Genomic DNA, 17,220 nt, shown 5'->3' on the forward strand with positions numbered 1-17,220 from the left:
CTAAAGACTCATCTGTTCAGAAATGCCTATAACCTTCAATGACCTCACTGCTTCACCCCCGTGCGGAGCTGCCGCCCCACCCCCGTGCGGAGCTGCCGCCCCACCCCCGTGCGGAGCTGCCGCCCCACCCCCGTGCGGAGCTGCCGCCCCACCCCCGTGCGGAGCTGCCGCCCCACCACCGTGCGGAGCTGCCGCCCCACCACCGTGCGGAGCTGCCGCCCCACCACCGTGCGGAGCTGCCGCCCCACCACCGTGCGGAGCTGCCGCCCCACCACCGTGCGGAGCTGCCGCCCCACCACCGTGCGGAGCTGCCGCCCCACCACCGTGCGGAGCTGCCGCCCCACCTACACCCCACCTACTGTCTCCTCCCCAAAATCCTTTAGGATGTAATCCCGCAAGGGCAGGGCCCTCTTCCCCCTGTGCTAGTCTGTCTATTGTAACGTGTACATGTATTCTGTATGTAACCCCCTCATGTACAGCACCATGGAATCAATGGTGCTCTATAAATAAACAATAATAATAATAACATCGCTAGCAACATCGCTGCTAACGAACAACTTTTGTGACGTTGCTAGCGATGTTGCTGTGTGTGACATCCAGCAACAACCTGGCCCCTGCTGTGAGGTCGTTGGTTGTTGCTGAATGTCCTGGGCCATTTTTTAGTTGTTGCTGTCCTGCTGTGGAGCACAGATCGCTGTGTGTGACAGCGAGACAGCAACAACTAAATGTGCAGGCAGCAGGAGCCGGTTTCTGCGGAGGCTGGTAACCACAGTAAACATCGGGTAACCAAGAAGCCCTGTCCTTGGTTACCCGATATTTACCTTTGTTACCAGCCTCCGCCGCTCTCACTGTCAGTGCCGGCTCCTGCTCTGTGCACATGTAGCTGCAGCACACATCGGGTTAATTAACCCGATGTGTGCTGTAACTAGGAGAGCAAGGAGCCAGCGCTAAGCATTGTGCGCTGCTCCCTGCTCTGTGCACATGTAGCTGCAGCACACATCGGGTTAATTAACCCGATGTGTGCTGTAACTAGGAGAGCAAGGAGCCAGCGCTAAGCATTGTGCGCTGCTCCCTGCTCTGTGCACATTTAGCTGCAGCACACATCGGGTAATTAACCCGATGTGTGCTGTAACTAGGAGAGCAGGGAGCCAGCGCTCAGTGTGCGCTGCTCCCTGCTCTCTGCACGTGTAGCTCCGTGCGGTGGTAACCAAGGTAAATATCGGGTTGGTTACCCAATATTTACCTTAGTTACCAAGCGCAGCATCTTCCACGCGGTGCTGGGGGCTGGTCACTGGTTGCTGGTGAGCTCACCAGCAACTTGTGTAGCGACGCTCCAGCGATCCCTGCCAGGTCAGGTTGCTGGTGGGATCGCTGGAGCGTCGCAGTGTGACATCTCACCAGCAACCTCCTAGCAACTTACCAGCGATCCCTATCGTTGTTGGGATCGCTGGTAAGTTGCTTAGTGTGACGGTACCTTTAGGCTATGTGCGCACTTACCGGATTTTGCCGCGGATTTGCTGCATGTTTCGCTGCAGAAAATGTTCAAAACATCTCTGCAGTGAATCACCAGCAAAACTTATGGGAAAAAAAATCCTGTGCGCACTAGGCGGATTTTGACAGCTGCATGTTTTGATGCGGGAATCCCGCAGCAAAAACAATTGCATGTCAATTATTTCCGCACGTCGCTGCGGGATTTCACTCCATTGACTCCAATGTAATCGTGAAATCCCGCAGGGAATAACGCAGGCAGCAAATTCTGTGCGGTTCACTGCGTTTTCCTGCGTTATTCCCTGCGGTATTTCGCGGTTTACCTCCGGTAATGTACATCGCTTGTCTGCGGTTTTGCAGGGAAGTGATGTCATTACAGGAAGAGGAAGCAGAGCAGAGAGTAAACACACACATCACACACACACACACATCACAGACACATAGAACAGACATAGAAAGCAAACGGAAATATAGAAAACAAAGCACGTGGGCTCCGCTGCATATTTACCGTCCAGCCGAGGTAAGCACACAGCGGCGGCCCGGTATTCTCAGGCTGGGGAGAAAGAGGGGCAGGGTTAATGTCCCCCGCCTCACTCCCACCTCCCGCAGCCGAGAATATCAGCCGCAACTGCCCCGGGACTGTCGCATGTATTATGCGGCAGTACCGGCGTGTCCCCGGCTCTTCCTGCCGCCGTGTAGCAGTGGCAGTCAGGGTAATACAAGGGGTTAATGGTGGCGGATCACCGCCATTAACTCCAGGCTTGATCATGGCAGCGTCTATGTGACAGCTGACATGATCAACCCGTAAGTTAAGTGAAAAAACACACACACCGAAAAATCCTTTATTTTAAATAAAACACAAATAAGCCTCGTTCACCCTTTTATTAACCCCTCCCAAAACAAAGCTCCGACGTAATCCACCGCTCCGGCGTAATCCACAGGTCCTGCACTGCTTACATCCAGCTGCGACTGACACTGTCATAGTGCTGAATGAATGCAGGCTCGCAGCGAGACAGCAGAGGTAATTACTAGTGATGAGCGAGTATGCTTGTTACTACTCGGTACTCGCACGAGTATCAATGTACTCGGGCTACTCGGCGGGGACCGAGTAATCTCGCGATACTCGTGCTGTACTCGTGGTCTTCATGTTGGCGCTCTTTTTACAGCCATCCCTTATGCAGGGATTGGCTGGCAGACCACTGCAATGCCACAGCCCTGTTGTGGAATTGCAGTGATTGGCCGGCCCTCACAGAATGACCGTGCCTTTAGCCCGACACTTCCCCGCTCGGCTACGGCCCCTCCCGCACTCCACTCCGCGTGTATATATATATGCACGCTTACACACACACGCACGTTTTTTTTTTTAATTTACAGTTTTATGGTTTCTACATGCTGCCGGGGGTGATTTCACAAAAATACTCGGGTCTCCCATAGGATAACATTGGGCTCGGTGCTCGGGCCGAGTACACGAGTATCTTGGGATGCTCGGCCCGAGCCTCGAGCACCCGAGCTTTTTGGTACTCGCTCATCACTAGTAATTACCGGTCATTTCCCACGGCCGGTAATGTGAACTCACTGCCGACCGTGGGAAATGCAGTGTGCTCACAGGGACTCTATCTATCTATCTTCCTTCTATCTATCCCTCTGTCTGTCTGTCTATCTATTCTTCTGTCTATTTCTCTATCTCAGAATGAAATGACTTTTTTTTTTTTCTTCAATGTGCTTTATTGCATTGAATGCAATAAAGCACATACCAACCCGCACGCGGCAAAACCGCGGCAATACAGCGAACAATACCGCGGTAAAACCGCGGCAAACCGCATGCGGTTTTTGGGTGCGGTTTGTCGCGGTTTTTTTACCGCGGGTGCGGTAATCTTTGAATACCTGCGGAATTTTCTTGAGAAAATTCCATTTTCCAGTGTGCACAGGGCCTAAAAGTCCGGATCCTAGTGGTTTCAAAGATTTCCGGGTGCACGATCCGGATCCGGCACTGGGAAAAATAAATGAAATATAAAAGACAGAAATAAAACAGCGTTTCATACTTACCGAGACTCTGTGTCATGGCGGCACACTGCTTCCGGGTCACGCATTCACTTCCTGTACTGTGCATCATATATACACAGCTTTCCGTGTTTTCCCCGCACACTGGCCGTCCTCTCGTCTGTGATTAGTTGCAAGCACACGCGCCCCCAACATGTGACAGTGTCTGCTTGCCGTGCAGTCATCGCGGCTGTCATTGTCTGCACAGTGAGCGGTCGTGCTCTATGGCTGCTGGCTATGTAGCAGAGCTGAAGCGGCGTAGGACCTCATGTGGATTATGCCGGAGCTGCAGGGTGTTGGGGGTTAATAAAGTGGTGAAGGAGGGTGTGTGTTTTGTGCTTTATTCCACAGCCGCACACTTCTGACAGGAGGGTGCATGTGTTTCTAGGTACATGCACGCTCATGTTCAGAGAGCGCAGGCTGTGCTGCCTGATGCTATGTCAAACTTGTACGAATCTGACAGCTCATCACTCACACAACCACACACTCTGACAGTGAGTATGCATGCGTTTCTGAAAGACATACATGCTCACCATACTGACCAGCAGACACTTGCACTTCTTTCCCTGCCCATCAGCCGTCCTGCCGCCTGTGATTGGTTGCAGTCAGCTGACATGTTGCCACTCAGGGTGGGGGCGTGTCTAGCTGCAACCAATTACACGTGCTGGTGGGCGGGCAAAACAATGAATATTGAATTGTCGGCTCCGGAAGGGAAAAGCGTGACGCGGAAGGAGTGTGCCGCCATGACACAGCCTGGGTGAGTATACCGCACCCGTCTCCCTTCCACAAACAGTTTTAATCTCCGGATTCTGGTCCTCAGACTTATACGGGCACCGGAATCCGGAGTGGATCCGGATTTTATTTTCAATCCGGCAGGGATCAGCCTGTCCCGGATTTTGGTGGATTCGATCAACTCTAATCTTCACTGCATACAGATTTCTGAAAATAAATGATCAGTCCAGGTGGAGAAAGAGGCAGATTTTTCTGATAAGATATATTACAAACTTGCTTATTTTCATGTGTATTATTGAACTGATTTACGAAATAGAAATTAAAACAACGGTTACTCTTTCATTCGTTAGTCATGCTGCCTTTACTTAGTAAAAATATGACAAATGGACCTAGAATTCTGGCACATTTAGCGTAAAACATAGTATCCGTTTCTGACATCCGTCGTTCCATTTATTTCATGACATGATGGATGATCACTCGCTATTGACTCCACTGCTTCAAGAACTGAAGTGTTTTCCATTTGTTATTATTTGTACAAATACGATGGAACAACATTTCTTACATTTTTGTGTATTAACCCCTTAACGTCCGCGGGCAGTAATATTACGTCCTAGTGGTCAGAGTGTTACCGCCCGCAGCTTGCCAAGATTGGCGCACATCTCAGCTGATTTTCACAGCTGAGATGTGTGCCTGCTAGGCACAAGCAGAATCGTTATCTGCTCGTGCCGTTTAATCCCTTAAATGGCGCTGTCAATATGTGACAGCGCCATTATAACGCAATCGGCGGTAAACATTTACTTGCCGGCCGATACCACAAGTCACGTGACGTGATCAAGTGACTTCCGGTGGTTGTCATGATAGCACAGGGTCATGTGATGACTCCTGTAGCTCACATGAATTACTTTCAATTTCACTCGGAGCTGAGTGAGGCAGAAAATGAGCATATCTGCTGCTTACAGCTGTATAGGTGTTATCAGCAGATATGGCAGAGTGATCGGATTATTGATCCATATAGTCCCCTAGGGGGACTAATAAAGTAAAAAAAAAAAAAGTTTTAAAAAATTAAAATAAAAAAAAAAAACACAAAACCTAAAAGTTCAAATCATCTCCCTTTCGCCCCATTGATTAAAGGGTAAAAAAAAATAAAAAATACACACACATTTGGTATCGCCACGTTCAGAAACGCCCGATCTATCAAAATATAAAATCAATTAATCTGATTAGTAAACGGCGTAGTGGCAAAAAAAATTACAAACGCCAAAATTACTTTTTATTGGTCGCCACAAATTTTGCGCAAAATGCAATAACAGGCGATCAAAACATAGCATTTGCGCAAAAATGGTACAGTTAAAACCGGCAGCCTGAGACGCAAAAAATAAGCCATCAATAAGCCATAGATTCCAAAAAATGAGAACGCTACAGGTCACGGAATATGGCGTAAAACATGCGCCACTTTTTTCAGACAAACTTCAGGTTTTTTTGTAACCCTTTATATAAAAGTAAACCTATACATGTTTGGTGTCTACGAACTCGCACTAACCTCAGGCATCACACCTACACATCAGTTTTACCATATAGTGAACATAGTGAATAAAATATCTCAAAAACAATAGTGTTATCGCACTTTTTTTGCAATTTTTCTGCATTTGGAATATTTTTTGCTGTTTTCCAGTACATTATATGGTAAAACGTATGGTTTTATTTAAAAGTACAGCTCGTTCCGCAAAAAATCAGCCCTCACATGACCATAATGACTGAAAAATAAAAAAGTTACATCTCTCGGAAGAAGAATGGCAAAAAACAAACAAAAGCGAAAAATTGGCTGGTCGTGAAAGGGTTAAGGTAGATTACATTTTTGTGTATTAAGGTAGATGATAAGCTAAGACTTTATTTTAAGATAGATGGTAATTGAAATCAATCCTAGAGGAAAATCTGTAAAATACAGCTCTCATCATTCTGCACACTAAGGCTATGTGCTCACGGGAGCTTGCACCTGCGGATATATCCGCAGGTATGTCCGCTGGTTTCCCGCAGCACCTCCCCGGAATCCGCAGCTATACATTGCTGCGGGATTCCAGGGAAATAGCTGTGGTAAACCTGCGGACATTCGTGCGACTTACCTGTGGAAGTCCTGGCCTCTATCTCCATAGCAGAGAGGCGGGATTTCTGCAGGTATTTACGCAGAAATAATTGACATGTAGTTATGTGCGGCTGCGGGAGATCCACAGCATGTTCCGCAGTCGCACATTCCGCAGCATGGACAAAGCACTCCCCATGTCCCATAGGATAACATGGGGAGTGTCTGTACATGCTGAAACCTGCGGATTTATCTGGAAAATCCAGATAAATCCGCAGGTTTTCCGCGGCAAAATTTGCAGGAGCAAGCTCCCGTGGCCACGTAGCCTAATGCTTCTAGGATTTTTACTTGCCAAAGTCAGCATTGCTAATATGGGGCCGCTGCAAGAAAAGAACATGTTCAATATAAAGGTGCGGTCATATTATACAGGTTTATGCTTCAATAACGGATTCTTTACCTTCACATAGTAATAGCGGAGCGCCCTGCTGAGCTTGTCATAGTTCATGCTCGGCTTGTTCTTGCGCTCACCCCATAACCGGGCCACCTCTCCAGCCTTCAGGAGTTTAAACTCCCCATCAGTCGATGTCCAGCAAATCAAATCATTGTGTCCTGGCTCCTGTAGAAGCTGGAGCAGGAACTGCCAAAGAGTAATGGCACTGTCCATAGCAAATCACTGCAAAGAAAAGTCAGACAAGTTCATTCCAATCACAAAAGAACGACACTTGCATCAGATTCATAAAAAGGGCCTCTACCTGCTCTATTACATAACAACGACAGGACTAGACAGAGAGCCGCATAGCTCAAGAGCCTGCAGATGACGTCAACCTCTCGTGTTTCCTCCAAATCCCTCTCTGTAATGTGTATGTATGTGTGTAATATATATATATATATATATATATATATATATATATATATATATATATATATATATATATATATATATATATATATATATATATATATATATATATATATATTATATATATATATACACACACATAGTAAATCATAAAAGTGACTACACCCCTCGCGTTTTTGTATTTTTATTATATCTTTTCCTGTGACAACACTGAAGATCTGACACTGTGATATAATATAAAGTGGTCAGTGTACAGCTTGTATAACAGTGTAAATTTGGTGTGCCCTCCAAATAACTGAACACACAGCAATTAATGTGTAAATCACCAGAAACAAAAGTGAGTACATCCCTAAGTGATAATAGCCAAATTAGCCATGTTCCCTCCCCGGAGTCATGTGACTCTTTAGTATTACAAGGTGTCAGGTGTGAGTGGGGAGCAGGTGTGGTAAATGTGGTGTTATCGCTCACACACTGATCACTGGAAGTTTAACATGGCAGCTCATAGCAAAGAATTCTCTGAGGATCGGAAAGAAAAAGAATTGTTGTTCTACATAAAAATGGCCTAAACTATAAGAAGATTGCCAACATTCTGAGACTGAGCTACAGCACGGTGGCCAAGACCATACAGCAGTTCAACCAAACAAGTTCCACGGGGTGAGTGTCATATCCAGAGGCTGTCTTTTCAAAATCAACATATCAGTGTTGCCAGCATTGCTGCAGAGGTTAAAGGGGTGGGGAAGGGGGGGGGGGGGTCAACCTGTCAGTGATCAGACCGTACGCCACACACATCATGCATCAAATTGGTCTGCATAGCAGTCATCCAAGAAGGAAGCCTCTTCTAAAGATGATGCATAAGAAAGCCCGCAGTTTGCTGAAGACAAGCAGGCTAAGGACATAGATTACTGGAACCATATCTGTGGTCTGATGAGACCAAGACAAACTTATGTGGTTCTGATCGTGTCAAGAGTGTGTGGCAGAAACCAGGTGAGGAGTACAAAGACAAGTGTGACATGCCTACAGTCAAGGCGGTGATGGGAGTATCATGATTTGAGACTGAATGAGTGCTGCTGGCTGTCGGGAGCTACAGTCCATTGAGGGAACCATGAGTGCCAACATGTACTGTGACATGCTAAAGGATACAGTTTGCAGCTTACCAAGGCAGGGGAAATCCAAGTAGGATGCCTTGCGCGGAAACAAACAGGCTGGTTCCTGAAGACACGTGAATCCACATGAAGATAAAAAAAAAAAAAAAAAGATCCAGCATTCTCTTTAGGGTGTGAACACACGGCAAGTAATATGGATTGAGTGAGATGCGATAACAAAAATTTGCATTATACCCGGACCCATGTTACTCTATCGAGCTGCTCCCATGAGCGTTTTTTTTTCTCAGCCCTAATCGGACCGAGAAAACAATCGCAGCATGCTGCAGGTGGAATGCAATCCTGTTTCACTCGCACCCATTCAAGTCTATGGGTGTGAGAGAAACATCGCATAGCACTCGTGTTACAGCGGAGTGCAATGGGATTCTCGCATCAGCCGGCAATGGAGGAGATGGGGAAGATAAATCCCTCCCTCCCCTCCGCAGCGGGAATCAGCTGTTCTCCAGTCCTGTTGTGACTGCGCGCTCCCGCGGTCACAACGAGATCTGAAGAGGCGAGGGCGTATGCGCCGCGCTCTCATGCACAAGACTAGATATTGCGGGCATCAGAAACATGGCGCCAGAGATAAGCACTATGCGCAGTCGCCAACTCCAACTCCATGTTACTGAATAGAGAAATTTGCATACAGCCAGTGAGAGGAAGGAACAGGTGGCGGGGAATTGGGGGGGGGGGGGGTAATCATGTGCATAACCCGCCCGGATATTAGCAGCAGAGGTGCACACGTCAATCAAAAAGTGGATGAATTTTCAAACTTCATAAACTTGGATTTCACAGCCTAAACATCCGAGCTGCCCACTAATGGTATGTACACAATGTGCCTGATAGTGCCAGCACTGCACTGGCTGCACCTTATATACCAAAATCCTGATGTTTGGTTCCCTTTAAGGTGAAATCCATAAAACATCACAATTTTATTCCATAGTTTAAAATAAAACAAGATTAAAACCACAAAATTAAAGTAGACAAAATGCAGTCTGTGTGTTTCGGACAAAACATGCCCTTATTCATGGGCCCTTGCAAGGACATGTTATGTCCGAAACGCCTAGTCTGGCTTCTGTCAACTTATTTTTGTGGTTTTAATCTGGTTTTATTTTAAACTATGGAATATAATTGTGATGTTTTATGGATTTCACCTTAAAGAGAAAGCAGGATCCTTTTTTCTTTGTCTTAATGTACTGTGACATACTGAAGCAGAGCATGAACCCCTTCCTTCGGAAATTGAGCTGCAGGGCAGTATTCCAACATAGCGACCCCAAACACACCACCAAGACAACAAATGCCTTTCTAAATGATTAGGTAAAATATCTTTGTACCGTGATATCCAGTAGAGATAATAGAATTGTTTAAAAGCAGTGAGAGTCCTCAGGGGGTTGATACCTTTTAATGGCTAACTAAAAAGATGGTAATAAATAGCAAGCTTTCGAGACTACTCAGGTATCAACCACTGAGGACTCTCAGTTCTTTGAAACACTTTTTTGCTAAATGAACTGAGGGTAAAGGTGTTGGACTCGCCAAGCATGTCTCCAGATGTTAACCCTATTGAGCATCTGAAGGGCATCCTGAAACAGAATGTGGAGGTGCGCAAGGTCATCCACCAGCTCTGTGATGTTGTCATGGAGGATGGAAGAGGATGCAGGGGCTCCCGTGAAGCTCTAGTGAACTCCATGTCCAAGAGAGTTAAGGCAGTGCTTAAAAAAAAAAAATATATAGTGGACACACAAAATATTAACACTTTGGAGACAATGTGGCCATTGTCACTTAGGGGTGTACTTACTTTTGTTGCCAGCGGTTTAGACATTAATGCCTGTGTGTTGAGTTATTTAGAGGGCACCAAAATTACACTGTTATATAAGCTGTACACTGACTACTGCACATTGCGTTAATGTGGCATATCTTCAGTGATATCCCATGAAAACAAATAATATTTACAAAAATGTGAGGGTTGTACTCAGTTTTGTGATATACTGTGCATGCATACACATATATATATATATATATATATATATATATATATATATATATATATATATATATATATATATATATATATATATATATATATATATATATATATATATGTGTATGTGTATGTGTGTGTGTATGTGTATGTGTATGTGTGTGTGTGTGTATATAAATAAAATATACACACACACACACAATACATGTCAAGATTTATAAAATGTTTTGTGTTTTTTTGCAGTCCAGAAAGTTGTCTGCAGTTTTGGTTACAGTTCAGGCTGAATAAAAGCTTATCTTCACAGTGGCAGAATGCAAAGAGCTTCCTGACACTCAAAGTTTCCACGTTATTGGTGTCTGACATTGATAATCTAAAAAGCAGAAACAAGACAGGATGTAGACATCAAAGATAATAATAAAAAGTGAAAAATATTTACCCATTAAAGGGAACCAACCACCAGGATTTTGCTCTATGAAGTAAAGGCAGTGCCATACTGACACTAGGTACCTGAATCCAGGCATACCTGTAGTAGAAAGATCGGATGTTCAGTTGCTGAAATATCTGTAATAAAATTTGCAGAAATGCCCTGCACTTTGATTGATGTGTGCATCAGGTGCGGGCTTTAGTGCATCGGATCCTCAGAGTCGCCCCCCTCCTGCGTCCTCTATGACAAGCCCCCTGTTCTTTATTTAAATTTTGTGCTCCGCCACTTATTGCTGCTGTAGTCTGCACATGAGCGTACCGCGATCTCCAGCGCCACACTGTGGACAAGACTAGGAGTGGGTTTGGCGCGTGTGCAGATATTTTTTTTTACCACTGTGCACACACCCTGCCTTTCATAGTCTTCTCCACAGTGTCTTCAATAAAACAGCACCGAGATCGAGGTATGTGCATGCGCGGACTCCAGCGCCATTTTAATGAAGATATCATTACTGTGGCAATGAGCAAGTGTCGCCAACAGGAGCGAAGGCGGCGAGATATTTAAATAAAGAAAAGGGGGTGCACCATAGCGGATGCAGAAGGAGGCCTTTACACCGAGGACCTGACCTACAAAGGCCCGTCCCGTTGCACCTTTCAATGAAATTGATTACAAATATTCCAGCAACCAAGCATCCCATCTTTCTATAACAAATATGCGTGCATTCAGCATCCTAATGTCAGTATGGCACTGCCTTTACTTCACATTACTTCACATAGCAAAATTCTGGTGCTTGGTTCCCTGAACTAAAATATGACTAAGTAGCAGAGTCAACACAATAGGTGATTATATGATCGACTGATCAATGTGTTGATAAAGTGTGTCTTAGGGGTGCTTCACACACAGCGAGATCGCTGCTGAGTCACGGTTTTTGTGACGCAGCAGTGACCTCATTAGCGACCTCGCTGTGTGTGACACTGAGCAGCGATCTGGCCCCTGCTGTGAGATCGCTGCTCGTTACACACAGCCCTGGTTCGTTTTTTTATTGTTGCTCTCCCACTGTGACGCACAGATCGCTGTGTGTGACAGCGAGAGAGCGACGAAATGAAGCGAGCAGAGAGCAGGAGCCGGCATCTGGCAGCTGCAGTAAGCTGTAACCAGGGTAAACATCGGGTAACCAAGGTGGTTACCCGATATTTAACTTCGTTACCAGCCTCCGCAGCTCTCACGCTGCCAGTGCCGGCTCCCTGCTCTTTGCACATGTAGCTGCAGTACACATCGGGTTAATTAACCCGATGTGTACTGTAGCTAGGAGTGCAGGGAGCCAGCGCTAAGCGGTGTGTGCGGCTCCCTGCTCTCTGCACATGTAGCTGCAGTACACATCGGGTAATTAACCCGATGTGTACTGTAGCTAGGAGAGCAAGGAGCCAGCGCTAAGCAGTGTGCGTGGCTCCCTGCTCTCTGCACATGTAGCGACGTTATGATCGCTGCTGCGTCGCTGTGTTTGACAGCTAAGCAGCGATCATAACAGTGACATACAATGTCGCTGTTACGTCACAGACAATGGTGACGTAACAGCGACGTCGCTGTCGCTATGTGTGAACCCAGCTATACCTACAGTCAAGTGTGGTGGTGGAAGCTCACCAAGGCAGGGGAAACCCAAGGTGCACCCTTGATAACTGGGATTTTGGTTGTGACACCTGTCGTGTGACTAAAGATGGCTAAGTATCCTTGCTACAGTGCAATACAAGAGAAAGGGGTAACATTGCAATCCAAAGGGTACTGTGACCATAAAAACATAACCAATTGACGCAAGTGGCCTTCTTATGCCTTACTTGTCGCAGTGCCCCATTCACTTGTACTGAGCTGCAGTGTAGCAGCAACACCGGGCGACCTTTGGTGGCGGGGTAGGTCACCATTTAGGCCCAGTCTAACCACACAGCGGAGACCATTACATACACTGAAAACGTCACTTATTTTGTCTTTTAAATGGGCTTGTTGTTATCTACAACAAATCTGTCAGTGTCTTCTAAAAGAAATGTCCTTGTAGGAGAATCCTTCCATATCCCAGCTACATGATAAGTGCTAAAGAATTTGGTTTCAGTCAAAATATTTAGAAATCAGAACATTTTTAATTGTTTTGCTGAAGGAGCTGTGTAAGGGCTTGTTTTGTGGGACGAGCTATATTCTACATTGCTACCATTAGGCTATGTGCCCACGGGAGCACGCATTTGCGGATATATCTGCAGGTTTTCTGCAGCAGCTCTCCGGAATCCGCAGCTATACATTGCTGCAGGATTCCAGCGAAATATCTGTGGACATTCATGCCGCTTACCTGCAGAAGTCCCGGCCTCTACCTCCATAGTGGAGGGCCGGGATTTCCGCAAGTAATTGCACAGAAATAATGGACATGCAGTTACGTGCGGCTGCGGGAGATCCACAGCATATTCCACAGCCGCACATACCGCAGCATGAAAGCAGCACTCCCCATGTGATAACATGGGGAGTGTCTGTACTTGCTAAAACCCGAGGATTTATCTAGAAAATCCAGATAAATCCGCAGGTTTTCCGCGACAAAATCCGCAGGTTTAATCTCCCGTGGGCACATAGCCTTATAATGCACACATGGATATTGATCACTTATTATTCCTAAATAGTTGGCAAGGTGAGGTGAAAAAGAAATGGTGATTTTAGCATTTTTAATACCAAGCCCCCTGATACAAGAAAAACTGCATAATATTTTCATAGTACGGATCATTACACCAGCCGCAATAGCATTTATGCACATTTTGATAAATGGGTACAAGAGATGTTCTGAATTTATAATATTTGGGGTTTAACATTTTATTTCTTACCCCCACTGATTGCTAAACCAAAGGGGTTCAGCACAGATCTACGTGGCAGGCTTCAGAGTCACGTTTAACAGAAGAAAATTGTCCCTAAAAGGTGAAAAATCCCTTTTAAAGGGAACCTGTCACCAGTGTTTTCCCCTATAAGCTGCGGCCACCACCAGCGGGCTCTTATATACAACATTCTAACAGGCTGTACATAAGAGCCCAGGCCACTGTGTACAACATAAAAAACACTTTATAATACTTACCTAAAGCGGTCGCTGCAATGGATGTGGCTCAAATGGGCTTCTTCGTCCTCCGGTGCTGGCGTTTTTTATGTTCTACACAGGTGTCTGGCCTCTTATATACAGCGTGTTAGAATGCTGTATATAAGAGCACGGTGGTGGTGGCCGCAGCTTATAGGGCAAAAAAAAAAAAGAAAGAAAAAAAACAAACAAAAAAACATCACTGACCAATATTGTTCAATGGTAGTGCAGGCAACCAATTTATTTTTTTTTCACTGACCGAATATGAATGTGAAAAAAACAAAAACACAGCATGCTCTGGTTTCTTCCATTAAACTCGTCACGTCCTTGGAAGTACCGGTACATCCAAGGTAGTGCCCCTCCCTTTGATGCAGGCTCGTGCGGCGAACCCACATGATTCCCCACACGTCGGCTAATTTGTTCTGCCAACATGTTCCTCCAACAGCGGCAAGCAGATCTGAAACCCACCCGCGAGGGGGATTTAATATGCTCCGGCAGGGAGTGTGTCGTTCCCCGGTGGCCCCCATGATGTGATCGTGGGGCACCAATGAGTCGTCATGACAGCCGAGAGGGGGGAGGGGGCATCTGATCACCCCTGTCATGACGTAGTTCCTGTGGATGCCAACTAAGCGCTGGTATTCATAGATCAGCATGTGTGCTGTACAGAGGGATGCTGGAGCACCGGTCTGGACAGCTGAAGTGATTGGATTGCGCTTCCTTCAAGGGAAAATAGTAAAAACAAGTGTAAAAATATATATATATATATATATATATATATATATATATATATATATATATATATATAAAATATACACACAAGTTCAAAGCACCCCGACTGAAAATAAAAGAATTAAAAAAAAAAATTAAAAAAAATTAAAATTACATGTTTAGAATTGCCGCAATCAAAGTCAGAATTATGTTTATTTGGTTGTTGCAACATTGTACTAAAATGCAATAACAGGCGATCAAAGCATCACATCTACCCAGAAATGGTATACAGTCATTTAAAATGCGAGCTCAAGACGCAAAAAATAAGCCGCCACTGAGCCCCAGATCCCGAAAAATGAGAACGGTATGGGTCTCAGAAAATGGAGACCAATGCGCTACTCTTCATTTTGACAAATTTTAGAAATATTTTTCACCCCTTACATAAAAGTAACCCTATACATGTTTGGCATCTGCTAACTCATACTGACCTGAGGCATCACATTGCCGGGTCAGGATTACCAACCCCAAACAACAATTGTGGAATTACACTTTTTCGTGCAACTTCACCGCACTTGGAATTTTTCCTCTGTTTTCCAGTACAATAGGGGGCAGAATGAATGGTGTCATTCAAAAGTACAACTCGTCCTGCAAAAAACAAGCCCTCATATGGCAATATTACAGGGAACCAGTCAGGTCCCAGATGTGTTCTGACCTACAAGCAGGGTGATGTGTGGCCTAGTAACCCCTTCCTACCCATCCCTGTGTTGTAATATTGTGTAATATGAACGTAGAAAAAAAAAAAAGTTTTATTACTTATGTGTTCCCTATGTAAATGATCAGAAGCACTAGTCCCCAGGGCATTGCATCGCCCCGTGGGCGTCTGCATGCATTGTGTGATATCACGCCCCTGTGGGCGTGATACCATGGATTTACATGAGTGTCGTCACCATCAGCTCCTTGAGATCCCGCACGTGCCATTCCCGCAGCCTTGTTATCCGGGTTCTTGCTTGTCGGCTTCAGACGCGCACTGCGCATGGTGAGAAGACTCCTGCGGTACCGGTCATGCGCAGAAGCGCGTCTGAAGATGAGAAGCAAGCATCTGGATAACAAGGCTGTGGGAATGGCAAGCGTGTATGCGTGGGATCTCCAGGAGCTGGCGGTGACATCGCTGATGTAAATCCATGGTATCACGCCCACAGGGGCATGATACCACGGAAAGCATGCACACGCTCGCGGGGCGATGCGACCCCCAGGGGACTAGAGACTCTGATCATTTACATAGGGAACATGTATGTAATAAAACACAATTTTAAACATTCATATTACAACACAGGAATGGGTAGGAAGGGGTTACTAGGCCACACATCACCCTGCTTGTAGGTCAGAACGCATACGGGACCTGACAGGTTCCCTTTAACGGAAAAATAAAAAAACGTTATGGCTCTAGGAAGACGGGTGGAAAAAAAACAAAAATGAAAAATAACCCAAGGGTGAAGGGGTTAATCAAAGGAGACTCGTCCATTTAAGTCTATCAGTGCAACCCCCCAAAAAAAATGGGATGCCATATGGAGCCACAGTACAGTGCCCATATTTACAGATAAAGAATTGCAATTCTTTAACATGGCAGACTGGAAATGGTTAATGGCTGCTGCTGGAAAACACGGGTGGTAAACGGATGGCCAAGGAGGAAAGTAATGGCGGCGTATCAGGATGAGGCATCTTTATGTGGCGGTGTGAACACGGCCTTATGTGATGCAGGACACGAGCCATAAGGAGCAGGCTGCAGATCACTCCACACCGACAGGAAACGCAACTCCTCCACTAACAACAGAAGCTAGGGATAAAATAATACCTTCCACTGACACAAAGCTCTCTGTATGAGAATATGCTGCAAAAGAAACAATTGGCAACACAAGCGGAGCCCGTCCTCCCGTCACTGACCGATTCACCACACTGATGGCGAGAAGACGTGTCATACAAGCGTGGGCAGACAGAAAAAGCGCAGCTCCTGGGACGCAGGTGTGAACACAGGCTGACGGGGCGCAGACGTCATGGCGGGGTTTGTTTGGAGCCCACCGCACACGTGTGGTCGCCAGGGAGCCATGCTGACAGCTCGGCAGGTGCCACAAGCGCCCGCACTGACAACCCCGGAGCCGCCACTGACAACCACCGTGCGCCCAGCCGCTGTTTACACCTTACGTAACAATGACACACGGAGCCGGGCACGGCCGCCACCGCCGCACTGCTCCCCTCCCCCATCACCAGTCATACCCGCTGCTTGGTCACCACAGTCCGGCGCGCCCCATGTCCCCTCCTCCTGTCACTTTCGGGCACAGTTCGGCCACCACTACAGAGAGGGCCGCCATCCGCCGTACGTCACTTCCGGGGCAGAGACAAACATCACGTGAGGGGGGGTGGGAGCACGGAGGGGAGTGTGAGAGATCGGCTCCGCGATATTGAGTGCAGCTGCTACCCGCACTGTCACCTGCTGTGCCGGAGGGGTCTGCACTGCGGCTGAGGGGACGTGTAGGGAAATAGCTGTCCCTGTAGGGCGCCAGTGTGTGTCAGAGGGAGAGATAGCGGGCACAGGACGAGGGGCTTCTTTCATCAGGTCGTGTGGTGCAAGTGTGTGACGCTGCCTCCCTCAGTAGTGCTGGAATATGGGGTGCAAGGCTGTGGTGAAG

General features: G+C 46.5%; 1 protein-coding gene across 1 annotated transcript in view; it reads right to left on the reverse strand.

Moving 5' to 3' along the window:
• The window catches only part of ELK4 (ETS transcription factor ELK4), a 63,329-nt gene extending 46,416 nt beyond the window's left edge, over positions 1–16,913 (reverse strand). The window contains exons 1-2 of the mRNA XM_075335691.1: positions 16,808–16,913; positions 6,795–7,010 (exon numbers count right to left, since the gene is read on the reverse strand). Coding sequence (XP_075191806.1) covers positions 6,795–7,001 — 207 coding nt within the window. The 5' untranslated portion in view covers positions 7,002–7,010; positions 16,808–16,913. The remainder of the gene's footprint in view (positions 1–6,794; positions 7,011–16,807) is intronic.
• Between the last annotated feature and the right edge of the window lie 307 nt (positions 16,914–17,220).

Source organism: Anomaloglossus baeobatrachus, chromosome 2, assembly GCF_048569485.1.
Source record: "Anomaloglossus baeobatrachus isolate aAnoBae1 chromosome 2, aAnoBae1.hap1, whole genome shotgun sequence".
Lineage (NCBI taxonomy): Eukaryota > Metazoa > Chordata > Amphibia > Anura > Aromobatidae > Anomaloglossus > Anomaloglossus baeobatrachus.